This window comes from Mobula birostris, chromosome 19 (assembly GCF_030028105.1).
Source record: "Mobula birostris isolate sMobBir1 chromosome 19, sMobBir1.hap1, whole genome shotgun sequence".
NCBI lineage: Eukaryota > Metazoa > Chordata > Chondrichthyes > Myliobatiformes > Myliobatidae > Mobula > Mobula birostris.
In genome coordinates, this window is record NC_092388.1 from 62,329,195 (window position 1) to 62,346,417 (window position 17,223).

Below are 17,223 nucleotides of genomic sequence, written 5' to 3' on the forward strand. Positions count from 1 at the left end.
TTTGGATTTATTTTCACTTTGTTTGCCAAAGCAGCCTCGTATCTTCTTTTAGCTTTTCTAATTTCTTACTTAAGATTCTTTTTATGTTCTTTATATTCCTCGAGTACCTCAATTACTCCAAGCTGCCTATATTTATTGTAGATCCCTCTCTTTTTCCGAACCAAGTTTCCAATATCCCTTGAAAACCATGGCTCACTCAAGCTTTTAACCTTCCCTTTCAACCTAACAGGAACATAAAGACCCTCAAAATTTCACCTTTAAATGACCTCCATTTCTCTATTACATCCTTCCCATAAAACAAATTGTTCCAATCCACTCCTTTTAAATCCTTTTGCATCTCCTCAAAGTTAGCCTTTCTCCAGTCAAAAATCTCAACCAGTTGCATTCATTATAGAAAGATTTTAGAAGTTTCTGCATTTCAGGCAGGTCAGAAAAGTAAAGGGATCCTAAATTTGATTCAAAATTAGCTCAATGCAAAGAAGCAAATGATGTCTTTTGTGACTGGAAGGCTGTCACCAATGGAATTGCACAGGGTTCAGGATATAGTCCCTCTTTACAATTTATACAAACCTAAATGTATGGTTCACAATAATAGTGTTTTGCACTTGGGGCAAAAATTGGTCATATGGTTGACAAGTGACAAGGAAAGGGTAGTGGCAGGGTCTGGAATTTGCTGTCTGAAAGGGTGGCAAAGGGGGAAACACTACTCGTATTTAAAGAACTAGATGTGGACCAGAAGAGCTGTGACCTGCATGTCTATGCACATGAGACCGGAAGGTGGAATTAGGCGGAGTAGTGCTGAATGGTCTTATCTGTGTCAAAAAAAAATGCTGTGGGTTTCAATGATTATTTCATTAATGTATTCCAGCATCTGAACGACTTCTCTGCAAAACAGATTAACACAGTAAAGTACAGGTATTTATTGGCAAGGGATATAATTAGTGATTATTCAAACATACAAAAGCGGACTATAGGAAAAAGTTGAGCTTACCCTTTACACCACAGTATGACAAGTGATACAGCTTTTCCAGTAATTCACCTATTTTTATTTCTTCAGAACATGGAATCTAATCGATGGAAAAGCTGCATTCGTGAAATCAATAAAACAGAGTAAGTTGCTTCTGCACTTAATTTAAAATTATTTTTGTAGTCATGAAATTGAAAGACCTGGGAAAGGGACCTAGGGTCCCTCCGAATTTTTGACCCTGCAATTAATTATGCCCTTAACTTCCTCTGTTCAAAAGAATACAAAACTATCTTATCCAGTCTTTCTTCATGGAAACAATAATCCAATTCTTGCAGCACATTCATTGTTCTAGCATAACCTCCCTGATTTAATGTTTTGTGTCCTGGCTGGTAAAGGGCTTGAAGGAGATTGAGAGACCGTTTCACCGAGCACCTACGCTCTGTCCGCCAGAAGAAGCGGGATCTCCAAGCCACCCATCTTAATTCCACTTCCCATTCCCATTCTGATATTTCAGTCCATGGCCTCCTCTCCTGTTGCGATGAGGCCACACTCAGGTTGGAGGAACCACACCTTATATTTTGTCTGGGTAGCCTCATACCTGATGGCACGAACATCGATTTCTCTAACTTCTGGTAATGGCTCCCTTGCCCCCTCCTTCACCAGTCGCCATCTGCATTTCCCTCTCTCACCTTACCTCTTTGCCAGCCCATCACCTCCCTCTGTTGCTCCTCCCCCTTTTCTTTCTTCCATGGCCTTCTATCCTCACATATCAGACTCCCCCCTTCTCTAGCCCTGTATCTCTTTCACCACTCACCTTCCCAGCTATTTACTTCGGCCTTCTCCCTCCCAGTTCCACCTATCACCTGGTGTTTCTTGCTCCCCTCCCCCACCTGTTAAATCTACTCCTCATCTTTTTTCCTCAAGCATTTTGCGTGTGTTACTTGGATTTCCCGCATCTGCAGATTTTCTCTTGTAAACAAAATGACCTGGAGATTTTAAGTTATTTCATCAATCTGTCCCACTACATTTGGAGATGCACTTAAAGGTGCCTCTGTCTTTCCATATTTTTCAATATGGCCATATGTCTGGCCTTGTTATACCTGCCCAAATACATTACCTCAGACTTCTCTACATTTTTTTTATCCTACATCCTACAATTGTCTAAGTTAATATATGTTACAAAAAAATGTCAGAGCCCTGTGCAACACCACTGGTAACATCTTTCCTGTGACAAACGAAATTGTCATTCATTATCCTCTGCTTCCTTTTGCTGAACTTAATTTTGATCCACATTGCCTCTCTCCTTTCAATTCAATATAATTCAAATTTAATTGTCATTCAACCATGAGCCAAACAAGACGCTTCACTCCGGGGGTCAAGGTGCTAAAACATGTTACCAACAATCAGGCACAAGAACATATTCACGGATGCCCAGTCCTCACACATGCAAGTCAACAATAAAATACAATGACCCAAAATTTGCATAAATGTAGTCCAGACTCCCACCCATCTATATCATCTGTTGACCCGCCTTGCTGCCTGCTAGGCGATACCGCAGCTTTGAGGCGCAGTCCTCACATACACAAGTACATATAGAATATTAGTAAAAATACGGTGATGTAGAATGTACATGTATGTAGTCTACACTTCCTAGTCCACCAAGATCATCTCTTGACTGGCCTTGACGCCCACAATGCCATACCGCAGCTAAGAGGCCCAGTTCTCGTATACACACATATAGAATATTGGTAAAAGCACTACCAGGCAAATATTTATGTGTATAGTCCAGACTTCTCAGTCCAATTGAAATCATCAATTAACCACAAATGCATTGCGCTGACCCTGGTAGCGTGCCATGGCTTAAAACACCTCTCCGCAGGCAATTGAAAATCAAGTGAACCTGCAGCTTGAGGTCTGAGTCCGTTGAGTGGCACCAAAAAAGACTTCAGTCAACCACAACAGAACTTGTCTTCTGTTGAGGGAAACCCTGGGAGGGCAGCTCCGACTCCGTTCTGGATGCCACGCTACACCACCCCTGGTAAAGCACGATGGCTTTGTCTCCTCACTCTAGCGGCTGCAAACAGGCAACACCATGGCTTCAGGCCTAGTCCTCACTGCAGCTGAGGCCAGGGAGCTCCCCTGCCATCCATAAACCTGCTGCGGTGAAGTCCTGATGTTCCATCTCCTATGACGCCTCCTGGAGGAGCCATCTTCCAAGCTGTGTCTGGAGAATGTCAGAAAACGGTTGGCTGACAAGCTTCAGGAATGGGAACTCATTTGCCAATTAACAAAATGCAGTTTGAGTGCCAGTTGCAGATCAGGACCTCAATAGAACCCCAACCACCTTGAAAAGGAGAAAGAAACATTAAAGAGAACAATTTAAGCTGTTTCTGCAGGTGAGCTTGAAGAGGCAGCCATCCTAACTCCAATGTCCAAAGGGGACAGCAAGCAATTGGCTGATGGTATAGACCTGTAGTAATTTAAGTTCTTAATGTATAGGAGGATCTTGCAATCATTAGAATTATGCTTAAGGAGAGCAGCAGCACCTTTTGTTGACCCCATAGAAGCTGCTGCAACCATTTGCACTGCTATCTTGCCAGAAGTCACTGGTTTCGGATCTTGTGGGCTTTAATTTTTTTTAAACAGCCAAAATCTTTGCTAAACACCCACGTAGACTACATTAATCACACTGTCCTCATTACCTCCTCAAAACATTCCATTCTGGTCAATGGTCATGAAGTTCCCTTGACAAATCCATGCTGAATATCTTCTACTTTACTATTTCCCCTTTGAAATTCATCCCTAACGCTTTAACCTCAAAAGGAATAGAACAAGCTTTCCTTTTCATCCAGGAGGCTTTGGATTTGGCAGAGGGAGCACACTTACCCTGAATCCTCTGTCTTTTTAAATGCATCCCATTGCTTTGTTTTTAATTGCGTTGTTTTGAACTAGTAGGTTAAAGTCCATTTTGACTTGTAAGATTGGCTTTCACTCATTTTAGAACAATTATTATCTTTGTCCTTTTCCATAATTGTACTAAATCAATTGTTCTGAGTACAATTATTAAGCTGCCCCTCATTGATGTTCCCCTAAGCTCTACATCTCCCAGCTCTGCCCTATCTTTTTTTGAGTTTGTACTAGTTATTAATTACGGACATGTCTGATGTGGTAAAGACATTGCATTATTATTTAGGAAGATGTTTAATAGCATTTGTCTTTGTTACAAATGTCACTATAATGAGTGGTGCTGCTTATGGCCCATTATATTTGTTGTTTTAGATGCTCACATTGTTCTGTGGTCCCCCAGTGGAGACAATTATGTTGTGGTTTCAAATAACCAGTTGGATATTTATACTCTGAAAACAGCCTCCGTCAGTGGTACTATTACTTGTGATAAAAGGATCTTTTCAGTGACATTTATAACGGTATGTTTGTATTTGTATTTGACTTTCCTTGACTTGCTTGTAAAGATTAGACTTTCAATAATGTGGTTAAGCCACTTGGTTAAAATTTTACTTAATTGTCCTGCCTTAACATTTTCACCCTTATTCCCTTTAAAAAGAGCTAATAAAGGTATAGTGAATGTATCATCTTCCATTATTTAACAAAAGGGATTCACTTTCTTTGTAATCCTCCCATTTGCTGGAAAATTGTGATTTTACTCTATTCTTCTCTCTTTCCACATAAGTGGAAGACAAGGTGAAGGAGAATCTAGAGATCAACAGCTACAGATAAATTATGAACCAAAGGCTAGCAAGGAACAAAATGGGTCCTCTTGAAGATCAACATGGTCATCTATGTGTAACACAGAAAGAAATGGAAGGGATCTTAATTGGATTTTTTTTTTTGCATCTATATTTACTTGGGAGATGGACACAGTGTCTTCAGAATTGAGGCAAAACATCAATAAGGCCATGGGCAGTATCCCGATTACAGTGTTTGCTGTCTTGAGGCAAGTTAGGGTGGATCAATTCCCAGGTCCTGACAAGCTGTCACCTCGGGCCTTGTGGGAGGCTAGTGCAGAAATTACAGGGGTCCTTGCAGAGGTATTTAGAATGTCTGTAGCCACAAGTGAGGTGCTAAAGGATAGCTAATGCTGTTCTGTTCAAAAAACGTTCTTAAGCATAGTGAGGAAATTATAGGCTGGTGAGCCTGATGTCAGCAGTGGGTAACTTATTGGAAGGTATTCTAAGGGATTTGGAAGGGCCTAATGGTGGATAGTTAACATGGCTTTGTGTGTGGTATGTCATGTTTAACCAATCTTAGAGTTTTCTGGAAGCTTACCAGGAAAGTTGAAGATGGAAAGGCAGTGTATGTTGTCAAAATACATTTTGACAAAGTTCTACTTAGGAAGCTGTTCAGGAAGGTTTAGTCGCTCGGCATTCAGGATATTGTAGTAAATTGGATTCGACATTAGCTTCGTGGGAGAAGTCAGAGTGGTAATAGATGGTTGTCTCTCTGAATGGAGTTGTTGTTTGTCATCTATATCAACAATCTGGATGATAACATAAACTGGATCAGCAAATGTGTGGATAACACCAAGACTGGGCATGTAATAAACAGCATAGAAGGCTCTTAAAGCTTGCAGCGGGATCTGGACCAGCTGGAAAAATGAGCTGAAAATTTTAATGCAGACAAGGTGAGATGTTACACTTGGGAGGACAAACCAGGGTAGGACTTGAAAAGTAGGGCACTGAGGTCTATAGTAGAACGAGTGACCTGGGAATATACGGCCATAATTCCTTGATAGTGGCTTCACAGGCAGACAGGGTCGTGAAGAGGGCTTTTGGCACATTGACCTTCAGTGCGGCATGGTAGTGTAGTGGTGGCATATTGCCTTACGTCGCTGGGGCCATAGGTTCAGTTCCTGCTGCTGTCTGTAAAGAGCTGGTACGTTCTCCCCATGACTGTGTGGGTTTCCTCCCGATATACAGATTAGTCACATGGATGTAATTAGGCACAGGCTCATTGGGCTGGAAGGACCCATTACTATGTTGTATCTTAAATGAAGAGAAATAGAATGGAAATATTGTGAACAGGAGTTGAGATGTAATGTTGGAGTTGAATAAGATGATGGTAAGGCCTAACTTGGAGGGTTATGTGCAGTTCTGGTAACCTACCTACAGGGAAGATATCAATAAGATTGAAAGAGTACTGAGAAAACTTACAAGAATGTTGCCAATACTTGAGGACCTGAGTTATAGGGAAACATTGAATAGGTTAGGACTTTATTTTCTGGAGTGTAGGAGAATGAGGGGAAACTTGATGCAGGTGTACGAAAATATGAAGGGTATAAATAGGGTAAATACAAACAGGCTTTTTCCACTGAGGTTGGGTGAGACTAGAAGTAGAGATCATAAGTTGAAAGATGAATTATGTAAGGTGTATTTGAGGGAGAAATTCTTCAATGAAGAATATGTCTAAGCAGGTTAAACTATACAGTGTTGGAGAATGTACAGTAGCTGATAGTTCTCTTGGCCCTCTTGTTTTAGATGCTGGTACTTTGACACTTTGATAGTTGATACAATCTTTAAAATATGGGCTTGCCATAATGCAAAGTAAACACAGATAAGCAGGCACATTGCATTGAACCTATACATTGGTAAATACAAGGGAAATGCCTTTGAATTAGCTCTGGAAGATTAGAAATATTCTCAGCTTCCATGCCAACTAATTTAACACCACAACTAAAGCAGGTAGTAGAATATTAGAGAATATATCACACAGTACAAAACAATTTAGATATTCCTCAATCCGTTTTAGATATTCCTCAATCCGTTTTTGTACAGTCCAGAGACAGTAATTGAAGGAAAATAGAAACATAAGGCATCTATCATTTTGACCCAAAAAAGAGACTGTCAAAATTATACTTCAGTGACCTAGCTGACTGAAGTCTTTGAATATCAGGCGGGGGGGTGGGGGAGAAGGGGAAACAAATGCAGGAAATGTAAACTTAAAAACTTAAAATGCTGGTAACACTCAGCAGGTCAGGCAGCATCTGTGGAGAGAGAAATGATTAACCTTTGGGTTAAAGACCTTCCATCACCATTGAGAAAGTGAGTGAGTGTAGGGAGCTGAGAATTTAGGAGGGCAATGAATAGAACAAGGGGCACGTCTGTAATGGAGTGAGATGTTCAGAATCAGATTTATTATCACTGTCATATGCTGTAAAATTTGTTGTTTTGTACATTGCAAATTTGCAATAAATACTATAAGTTACAAGAATTAATAAATAAATAGTGCTAAATAGGAATAGTGAGGTAGTGTTCATGGACCTGATTGCAGAGCAGAAGAAGTTATTCCTAAAATGTTGAGTGTGTGTTTTCAGGCTCCTGTACTTCTGTCCTGATGAGATAGTAATGAGAAGAGGGCATGTCCTGGGCAGTGGGGGTCCTTAATGATGGATGCTGCCTCCTTGAAGTCGAGGCATTGCCTTTCGATGGTGGGGAGTCTTGCGCCAGTTGGGGTAAGGTGCAAAGATGGGGACTTTAAACCTGCTGTACTTTTGTAGACCTTTGCAGTCTTTGAGATTTCCAGTATTTCCCAGGAAGATCAGGCGCCTTATGTTGAAAGGCATTATTTTACAAACGTTTGTACAAGAGTTCCTACAATTAAATGATTTTTACTTGGGTAATAATATTAAGTATGTTTCATTCATTAATAGGAGTCTATCATCGCTATTGCTGGAGATGAAGAACATGTTAGACTGTATGACATAAACTCAGCAAAATGTCTTTCTGAATTCAAGGCTCATGAAGCCAGGTATTGTTGGACTGAAACTTCATTAATATTGTTCATTATCATTTAGATGGAGATGTCCTTTCTGGATAAATGTTTCTTTAATTCTACACTGTATCCTTACTGAACCTTATGGATTACATCAATGTCCCAGTACTGGTACTTGCTCAGCAACTCAATTGATCCTTACATTGTTCACTGGTCCTCAAGAATCATCTTCTGTAAATTCCCCTATTTCTATGTTCATCTCTAGTTTGTTCATCACCGTTTTGCTCTGGGAATTTCTGTCTGCCTAATGTTTTTTTGAACAGCAAATGCCCTTTCTCCTGGTCTCTAGTTATCTCCAGTTGCTGTTATCCATTTAAAGTACTTTCTCTTATCTACCTTTTGATGTCTTTTGGCTAGGATCCCACTTCTCATGTGCTGCTGGTATAATTCCCAACTCTGAGATTTGTTTGTTAAGTGTACCAAGATGGTTTTTCATCATTTGTCGCAATCCTATCATATCTGTCACTGTTATTTGCAAATGCTGTCTTTGGGAAAAGTGTGTAATGGTCGGGGAGAACTGATCAAAGGTGACCTTATTTCAGTTTTAACTGCTTACATGGAACTGGCCAGCACTGATATAGGCTCTTAGCTCCATGGTGACTGTGCTGACTATAATGCCAAATTAAACTAAGCCTGTTTGCCTTTCCCTGCACATTCTTGTTCCTGTCTAAATTCCTCATAAATGGTACTATTGTACTGCTTCTACACTTCCCCTGGCAACATGTTCCAGGCGCCCTGCACTGTGTGTGTGTGTGTGTGTTTGTTCGTCTTACCTTAAACCTATGTCTTTAGTATTTGATGTTTCTACCCTGCATAAAAGACTTTGACTATTGATCCTATATATGGCTGTCATAATTTTATAATCATCTATCAAGTTTCCCCTTTGCTTCTGACGCTATAGAAAAAAACTCCAAATTTGTCCAACCTCTTCTTGTAGCTCATATTCTGCGAACCAGGTCGTCTGTATGTTCCTGGTTCACACATTTGAAGTGTACTGTTGGGAAACTAGATAGAATTATTACAGCGCAGAAGGAGATCATTGAGCCCAGTGATCCTTACAAAGAACAGTATTGTCAGTCCCCTGATTCAGCTTTTCTCTTGACAGTTTTATTTTCATCTTCAGTATCTGTTTTCTCCTGAATCTGCTTTCCCAAACTGTGGAGGTGAGGTGGTGAAGTCCACATCATATCTGCCTAACTGCATTCAGGTTCAGATTAGTTTATACACCAGGCTGCAGTGAAATTCCTTGCTCACATTCAGCTAAGAGTAAACAATATACATAGTAATAAATACAGCTTCACCAGGAAGGGAATGTGAAGGAGATGATTGGCTCAGAGGACTAGAAAAGGGTTTCCCTCCTGTCACCTCAGACACTTCAGAAAGATAGAAAAATGAAAGCAGAGGTATTTCTTTTTGGCCCTTTGACCTGGTTTTACCGTTGAGTGATCATAAAAGATGCTCTTGCTCACTAGCATGTTCCTGCTATTTCTTCATTCCTGTATAAAGCCTTTTATTTCTAGAAATCCTTAAGTACATACAGTTACTTGTCTTTAGCCTGCCAAACAAAGAAGAACTACTTGTTCCCACTTTGTTTTCTATCTGTCGACCAGCTCTCAGCCCATGCCTGTATATTCCATATTCAATTCTACACACTACGATGTGAAACTTTGTCAAGGGCCTGCTGAAAATTCCCTCCCCAAAGAAATCATCCAGCAAACAATCAGCATTAGTTGTCTAAAATTGAACAGAACACGAGGTTCAAATGTCACGTGCTCCAAATGCTCAAGTAGACTAAATGGTTGAAACATAACCACCATCCAGCCCCATTCTCTATCGGCCTTTCTTCCCCCCACCACTCCACCCCAGGTCTTCATATGTCTGAAGCCATCTTACCTTCAAACTATGGATTCTCCCCCTTCTTACTTAAGCTTCCTTTCTACATTTTTATATTGGTGAGAGACCATGAACAAAATTCTATCAAGGGCTTGAGTTAGAAGGAGAGACTGGATAGGCTGGAACTGCTTTTCCCAGTTAAGAAGGCTGAGAGTGATCGCTTTGTGCCCCCTTGAGGGGCATAGATAAGGTGAATGGTTATGATCTTTTCCAGGGTAGGGGAGTCTAAAGATAAAAAACGAAGGTTTCGGGTGAAAGGGGGAACATTTAAAAGGGACCCAAGGGTGTTGAGTATATGGAATGAGCTGCAAGAGAAAGTAGCGGAGCCGAGTACAATTACAATGTTCAACAGACATTTGAAGGGGTTCATGAATTTGAGAGGTTTAGAGGGATTCTGGGCCAAATGCAGGCAAATGAGACAGTTAAGGATATACAGTTATACAGCACAGAAACAGACCCTTTGGCATAGATGAGTCAGGCCAAAGGGTCTGTTTCTGTGCTGTATAACTTTCTGACTCTGACTAGTTTAGACTATCCACATTGTGTGTTGTCTGAGCCTGGTTTAGGAGGTCAAGTTAGGATTTATTGTGGACCATGATTTGCTCTTTCTAGACCTTCCATAATTTTGAATACCTTACTCTGAACTTTTGCTTCATTGTCTGTCTAAAATTACCCATACTGCTGATATTGTCAGTTTTTGGTTTTGATGTCTGGCGATTCTGCAGTACAAGTCATTTCTACTATGAAATCTTCTCCAGTGGAAAATATTTGTATTTAAATATCACTTCGTGTTTTCTCAGAGATTCTGTCTCACAGTTAAAGGATTGTTTTTGGTTTTCTACAAATTCTAGTCTTGTATATAGGATGATCGAGAAGGAAATAAGGTGATTGATCAGTTACTTGTTCTGTTTTAGTTGTGTTTGTTGAGGGTTAAACATTGTCCAAATTATAAGGACAACTTCTTCGAAACAAGGCAACTCCCATTCTTTGAACAATACAGAGGAGCTTTTATCTTTCTGAAAACAGACAAGACTCCAGTTAATCAAAGACAATGTGACCACTCCTCTGCGCAACTGAATAGTCAGTCACTACTGTGTGTTTAAGTTCTGTACGGGGGTTTGATCCTGTAATCATCTGATTCAAGCAGAAGAGTGGTATCTGGAGACCCAAATTAACATTAACAAGATTTGATCAGTTCTGGACTATGATTAGTCTGTGCTGAAGGAGGGTGCTGCCCACTCTCTTGGGTATGTTATGACTTTGATAACAGTGGTTGGGGGAAAATTTGCCTTTGCACATAGCATATTTCAAACAAAGTCTTATGTCTGGGCATTGGAAGGAATTTCTCTTTATTCCATTAAATTCTCCATTCTGTTACTAATTACCTAACCTAAACTTCTGAATTTTCTTTAGAGTGAAAGTGTTGTACTACTTGCAAGTGGGACAGAATAACATTCTTGCCACTGCATCCAGCGATGGCTACATTAAGCTATGGAAGCTGAACACTGAAGAGGTAGGCATAGGCATTCATCTCGTCTTATGAACATTAAATGCGAAACCAAGAATATGATGGGGAGAGAGCTGCTGGTCAAGTGGAGCTGTGATGAAAATTCAGCAATTAATTACTTCCTCTGTCTCCACAAATGTTGACTATTCCATGCTGAATCTCTAAATAACAATAATGCTTTTTTAATCTTTTATATTTTTATTTGTATCACTGTTCCTACATATTATTATTTAATTCACTACCACTTATCTAGGATTGCCTGCCTCTAAAAAGGTGTACTCTTCTCGCTGGTGCGATTTCTGATTGCCATGTTTGTCATTTTTGTATCACTGTTTATCATTGGCTCATTCTAATGGAAAGTCAACAATTGAACCATTTACTTCTTTTATTCTTGGAGTATTTGCTGTGTTACGTACCCCGTAACTGGGTTGCCAAACTAGCAGAAATGGATCACTCAGTTGGAGTCTGGACTACTAGAACTAAGAAAGTTTTATTAAAGAAACAAGCAACACAGTACTCTAATCAAAAGAATAATAAATGCAACAGTTCAGCAATGATAAACACACATGTACACAGAACTAAGATAACAGGATCAATCAAGCTCTATCGTCGTCTAGGGGTAAATGACCAGTTTCAAAGTGACGCAAAGTTCAGTTCGCAGTAATCACTGCCGTGGGAGATGGACAGTGGGGGGAAGGAGAGAGAGAGCAAAGCGAATGAATATTCAAACGGCTTCCACACAGACCTTCGATATTCTTCGCAGTCAGCTTTCGGGCGAGCCCTTTGTGATGTCTTCTGAGGTCACCAACTGTGACCCCTCCGTTTCCAGATACGATCGTTTCTCTGCGATGAACCTGGCACCCAGGCAAAGGCGGACACACACCAGGTTCCCGCTGATCGTGCCTTTCCACCCTGTGCGTCTATGGCTTGATCCCGCGACCAGCCTTCCAAAACTTCCCATCGACTTATGGGAGGCGCACCGCTTCCAGGGTCTCGTTACCTCGTGGTGTCGTGTGTGTCTTGCCTTAGCGAACCTGTCCCTTTTTATCCCCCTGCTGGGGTATCGCCTGTCCATCACTTCAAACAGTTCAGGGTTCAAAGGGGGAGCCGATCTTGACAGCTCTCCTTCCGTTACTCTCTCCCGTCCCTTCATTAACATCTCCAAATGCTGCTCCATTGTTTTCCTTATCTCTCTTTCTCCTGAAGACAGGTGGCAGACCAACTGCTGATCCCACTGGTGCCAGCACAGGACAGCTACATCTTAATCTATGTGTATTCTCGTCACAGCTGGTATAATTTAACTACTGTTCCCAAATATATCTTGCAAAAAAAACTGAAAATGCTAGCAACTCTCAGCAGGTCAGACAAATCTATGGGAAGTTTTCAGGTTGAAAATCTTTCATCAGAATCCCGAACGGGACAAAAGAAACGTTAAACCGCAGGGAGATGGAGGAAGTAGTGTCTCTCAAAAGGTAAAACTGGGGTGACCTTTAAACAGGGCCATCATCATCATTATGTGCCATGTCGTACGACGTTGGCGATCATGGTCTTTATGACCATGATTATTCTTGGCAAATTTTTCAATAAGTGGTTTGCCATTGCTTCCTGGGCAGTATCTTTACAAGACTGGTGACCCCAGTCCAATCAATATTCTTCCTGGCATAAATGGTCGCATAACCAGGACTTATGATATACTCTAGCTGTTCGTATGACCATTCACCACCTGCTCCCATGGCTTCATGTGACCCTGATTGGGGGGACTAAGTAGGTGCCCAAGAGTAGGCTAGCGGAGGGAAGGAGCGCTTTACACTTCCTTTGGTAGAGACATATCTCCACCCCGTTACCCAGGGTATGTGGTCAATCAAATAGCACCCAGCAAGAGTGTCAAAGATCAGAAAGGAGCATTTGCAACCTCTTCAGCCAGAAATGGCAAGTGAATGATCCACCTCTGCATTCTCGTGAAGCTGGTCTTCAGCCAGTTTGGGGCCAGAAGCAGCTGAACACAGTCCACCTAGAAGGTGCAAGTCAGAAATTTGATGAATAACTGTATGCCTGATTGAATACAGCTTCAATCACAAGCCAGAAGCTTGTCATGATTTAGAGCAAAATGACTATTTGATCAGTCTTGCAATTATAACCTTAAATACTCCATCTCTTCACCAGTGTATTGTAGCCACAGTGCCTACCATCTGCAAAGTGCACCCAACAATTTGCTGTATTGACAGTACCTAGCATATTATTATCTCTATTTGTTTGGAAGGGCAAGTAACAAAAGATGTGGGGGGTGGGAGAGAACATCTTTTGTAAGTTTCAGTAGAGGCTGCATACCATCCTGACTTGAATATTTTTAGGAATACTGTATTTCCATTACTGGGTATGTAAAGTCTAAGAGCTCAAACCTAACAGCATCTTAAAACATGCAGATTTTAATGATTCTGCATGAGTGACCTCTTGAGGGTAATTTGGGAAGGGCAATAAATGCTACCTTTGTCCATGTATTGAGAACATACCAAAAGTTTTTAATTCATTTTTTAAATTAGTTTTTATAATTTTTTTGTAGCCATAAGTTGCTTGGTCTTATCCATATCTTCTATTAGCAGTATTGTGATAACAAGGGTGTCTCACAACATGATTTACTCCACATGGGTATTACAGGCACTTAGAACATTTTGGCTCTTGGAGCGGCACAAAATGTCGAAAGCGTTGTTTATTTATAGCCCCTTTATCCAAGGGTTCTATATGCTTGCCAGTTTTTGTGAACTTTGATATTTCCATAAAATCTTTGTCAGTAATGTGGAGCTGTCGGCCTGCTCTGGAACCCTACTGACAGAACTCCTCACTTAGTCAAGTAGAGAGGATGCCTTCTTTTACTCAATGACAAACTGATATTGAAGAGAGCTTTACACTAGCATGAACCATTCAGCTTCCCACCAGCATTCTGCCGGTGGTGTTTAGTTTCAAAGCGGAGTGATGATGAAGCCCATTGCTATTTTTGATTCTGTCTTGCCAGATAAAAATGTAGAGATCACTGATGCAAAAACAGAACTCAAATACAATGAAACCTTTGAAACAGAGTTCTGTGTGAAACATAAATGTTAGGAATATTTAAAGCTAAGAGAGAGCTAGTGAAAATAAAAGAATTCCAGATCAACCACAAACAAAAGCAAGTTTATCAGTTGAATGGTCAATGTTTTTAGTGTTAAGTGTAGGAATTACATCCTGCTCTCCTCTCAAAGTTTGAGAAAATAAAGGGCAGAGAGGAAACATTTTTAAAATATGGGACAAAAGACATTAACAGAATGAATTGGTTTAAGAGGATCTGATCTGCATCTGTAGATGATATTTGCAATTTATATCTCCATCTATTTACATTCCAGATTGAAAGTGGTCCATTACTGCTAAGTGAAGTAAATACTAAAGCCCGGCTTACTTGTCTAGCGGTGTGGCTGTCAAATCCTGCAAGTGTTCCACAAGGGGCTGAGGAACAAAGTTCGCACTGTGAAGGTATGGAGGCACATTTGCATCTTTGCCTGACTACTCTCTGCTCTTACAATTCTTGACCCTTGAGCAACCATGATTTTAATTGCTTATCTGTTGGTGACCATGCCTTCAACTTTGATGGCACTGGAGCTTCCGAAATTCTTTCCTCAACCACCTCACTGCATCTTTCCTCCTGTTAAGTTGGTCCTTATAGTCTACACTTTTGCCCAGACATTGGTCTCCTGCACTTCTTACATGACATGGTGTCAAACTTTATTTGCTAATATTCCCATGAAGCATCTTGAAGTGCTTTAATGTGTTAAATATCAGGAAAAAACCTGAAGTAGTAACTGTGGCAGTGTCAGTCTCCAAGCTGAAAACTTTTTGTAGACCAACTCAGTCGGACACCTTGACACTCCTTTAGATAGCTCAGACTTGATTGGCATCTTAAGGTTGATTGCTATAAATAGTGATCATTCATAGCTTTTTATTCAGTAATTTTGTGACCTGGTTTTATACTTCTGACATCGATATGAAAGGAGGTTGTTTCTTCGGAAAGAATTAGCAGCTATTGTCTGTGAAGTCGGCAAAACCATTTTCAGGATTTTACCTGAGAACATCTGGAAGCTGATGCAATATGACTTGTACCATCCACACCTTTCGTGACCATAATTTTAATGAAATGTGTTCACAACCTGAAACTCTATATCTCCCGTTCCACTGCCATACTTTTCCACCAAGTACCAGACTAAGCCAGAGACTCTCTTCGTTCCTAAAGTCTCTTCCTCCATTCTGCAGTCCAGCTGCACAGAGAAATTTTGGAGATTTGTTATGGAGATGAATGTTATGGAGGTCACCTGTCAACATAAGGCTGAAAGATACTCATTTCTTGGTGACTTAAATGTGACTGGTTTGCTGGCGAGTAAGGGGTGATAGTCAGAGCTAAGGTAGGTATGCCTATAACTCTTCCAGTGTGCCAGCTTTCAAACTAAAACTTGTAGAAACGCTAGCAGTCACTCTAGTCACTGCAGGTTAGCTGGGCAGAGGATCTGATCCATGTAACTGCACTGCATATGGATGATGCCCTTGAGCTTTTAAAAATGAGTTCATTTGCATAGGCATCAAGAAAACTTGGTTTCTACATTTTACTAAATAGTAGGAAGATAGTGGAACAAACTTGCAGACAAATTGCAGAGTGGTGCAAGAACAATAAAGTGATAAAAATGAAGACTTCAATTGTCCTTCTGGATGCAGGGAAATTAATAAAAGAGCAAAGAGAAGCAGACATTCTGAACATTGAATTCCAAGTTATTCTTGATTATTATGTGTCAAACCCACCAAGGAAAGATTCCTCACCAGTCTGGAAAATGATATCAGGCAAATGCAGCACATTTTGAGAGAACCAAATTGGGAAAGTGTCGCCATCATATTTAGATTAGTTGTAGAAAAGGGACAATCAATTCTGGAAGTATTCGGCAGAATGGTTTTAATGATAAAGAATCTAACCTACATTCACCCATAAATATGGTATTTATTTGAGCAAAATGCTTAATCTTCTCAAAATTATTGCTACCAATACAAACCAAATGAAGATAAGATCTTCAAGTGAATTTGGAAATTGTTGGACTGTTTTAAATATGAATATGAGATTTCAGTGTAATTATTTCAGAGAACATTATTAATGGAATCTGTATCTCCATGTACATCTGGTACCGAATTAGTAAACTTACATTTTTGTAACAAAACCTATTGGAAATGATGACGTTTGAATCACTGATCTTAAGTCTAGTGGATTAGACAATACTGTCATTGAATAATAATTAATTGTTCTCTTGAAGTTTTAATTCTCCTGCATTTGTTCTTTTGCAGAAGTTACAGCTACCAAAAAATATTATAAAGAAGGGAAAAATGAAGTGAAAACAACTCCTGTGGTTGAGATCATTCATCCAAAGACAGAGCAAATTTTACACAAGAGGAAAACAGTTGCTAAAACAAAAGAGCGAAGAAAGAAAATGAAACAATAAATCAACTTGAAATAAACTCTTCCCTTTAGTATCAAATAATGTGAAGCCAAATTGATCCATGGATAATCACAAAGACTATTTTTATGGTTTTATATTTGTAAAGAGAATATGTGGAGGATTTCATATTATCCAAATAAAACTGCTTTCTTAAATCAATCCTTTGGTACCCCAAAAAATTACTAGATTACTAAACAGGAAGCCTAATTGCAGTTGCCAAATTAGAGTAAAAACCTGTTTCCAGCACAAGATGGATGTGAATTTGTTGTACTGGTGTCTAAATCCATCCTAATTCAAAGCACCAAGGATATGCTCTGTGGCAGGTTCTGGCATGAAATGGTGTCTTTGTGTGGATGGGTTAATCACTTGCCTTGGAAAGAGTCATCAAAGATTAAAACTGAATTCCAAAGATTTAATTGCAACAGTTGTTTCCCTTTTAGAAATTGTGGAAGTGATTGGACCAAGTGGTATGAAGGGAACTGATAAGGAAGATGGGGAGAAACCAGTGGGACATTAGAGGTAACTGAAGAGATTGTGGAGGTGTTAGTAATGATCTTTCAAGAATCACT

General features: G+C 40.1%; 1 protein-coding gene across 1 annotated transcript in view; it reads left to right on the top strand.

Annotated features, from left to right (window-relative positions):
- pak1ip1 (PAK1 interacting protein 1) overlaps positions 1–16,813 on the top strand; it is a 35,844-nt gene extending 19,031 nt beyond the window's left edge. Inside the window, exons 5-10 of the mRNA XM_072283729.1 lie at positions 1,058–1,110; positions 4,247–4,392; positions 7,632–7,729; positions 11,060–11,159; positions 14,531–14,657; positions 16,503–16,813. Coding sequence (XP_072139830.1) covers positions 1,058–1,110; positions 4,247–4,392; positions 7,632–7,729; positions 11,060–11,159; positions 14,531–14,657; positions 16,503–16,657 — 679 coding nt within the window. The 3' untranslated portion in view covers positions 16,658–16,813. The remainder of the gene's footprint in view (positions 1–1,057; positions 1,111–4,246; positions 4,393–7,631; positions 7,730–11,059; positions 11,160–14,530; positions 14,658–16,502) is intronic.
- The last annotated feature ends 410 nt before the right edge of the window (positions 16,814–17,223 follow it).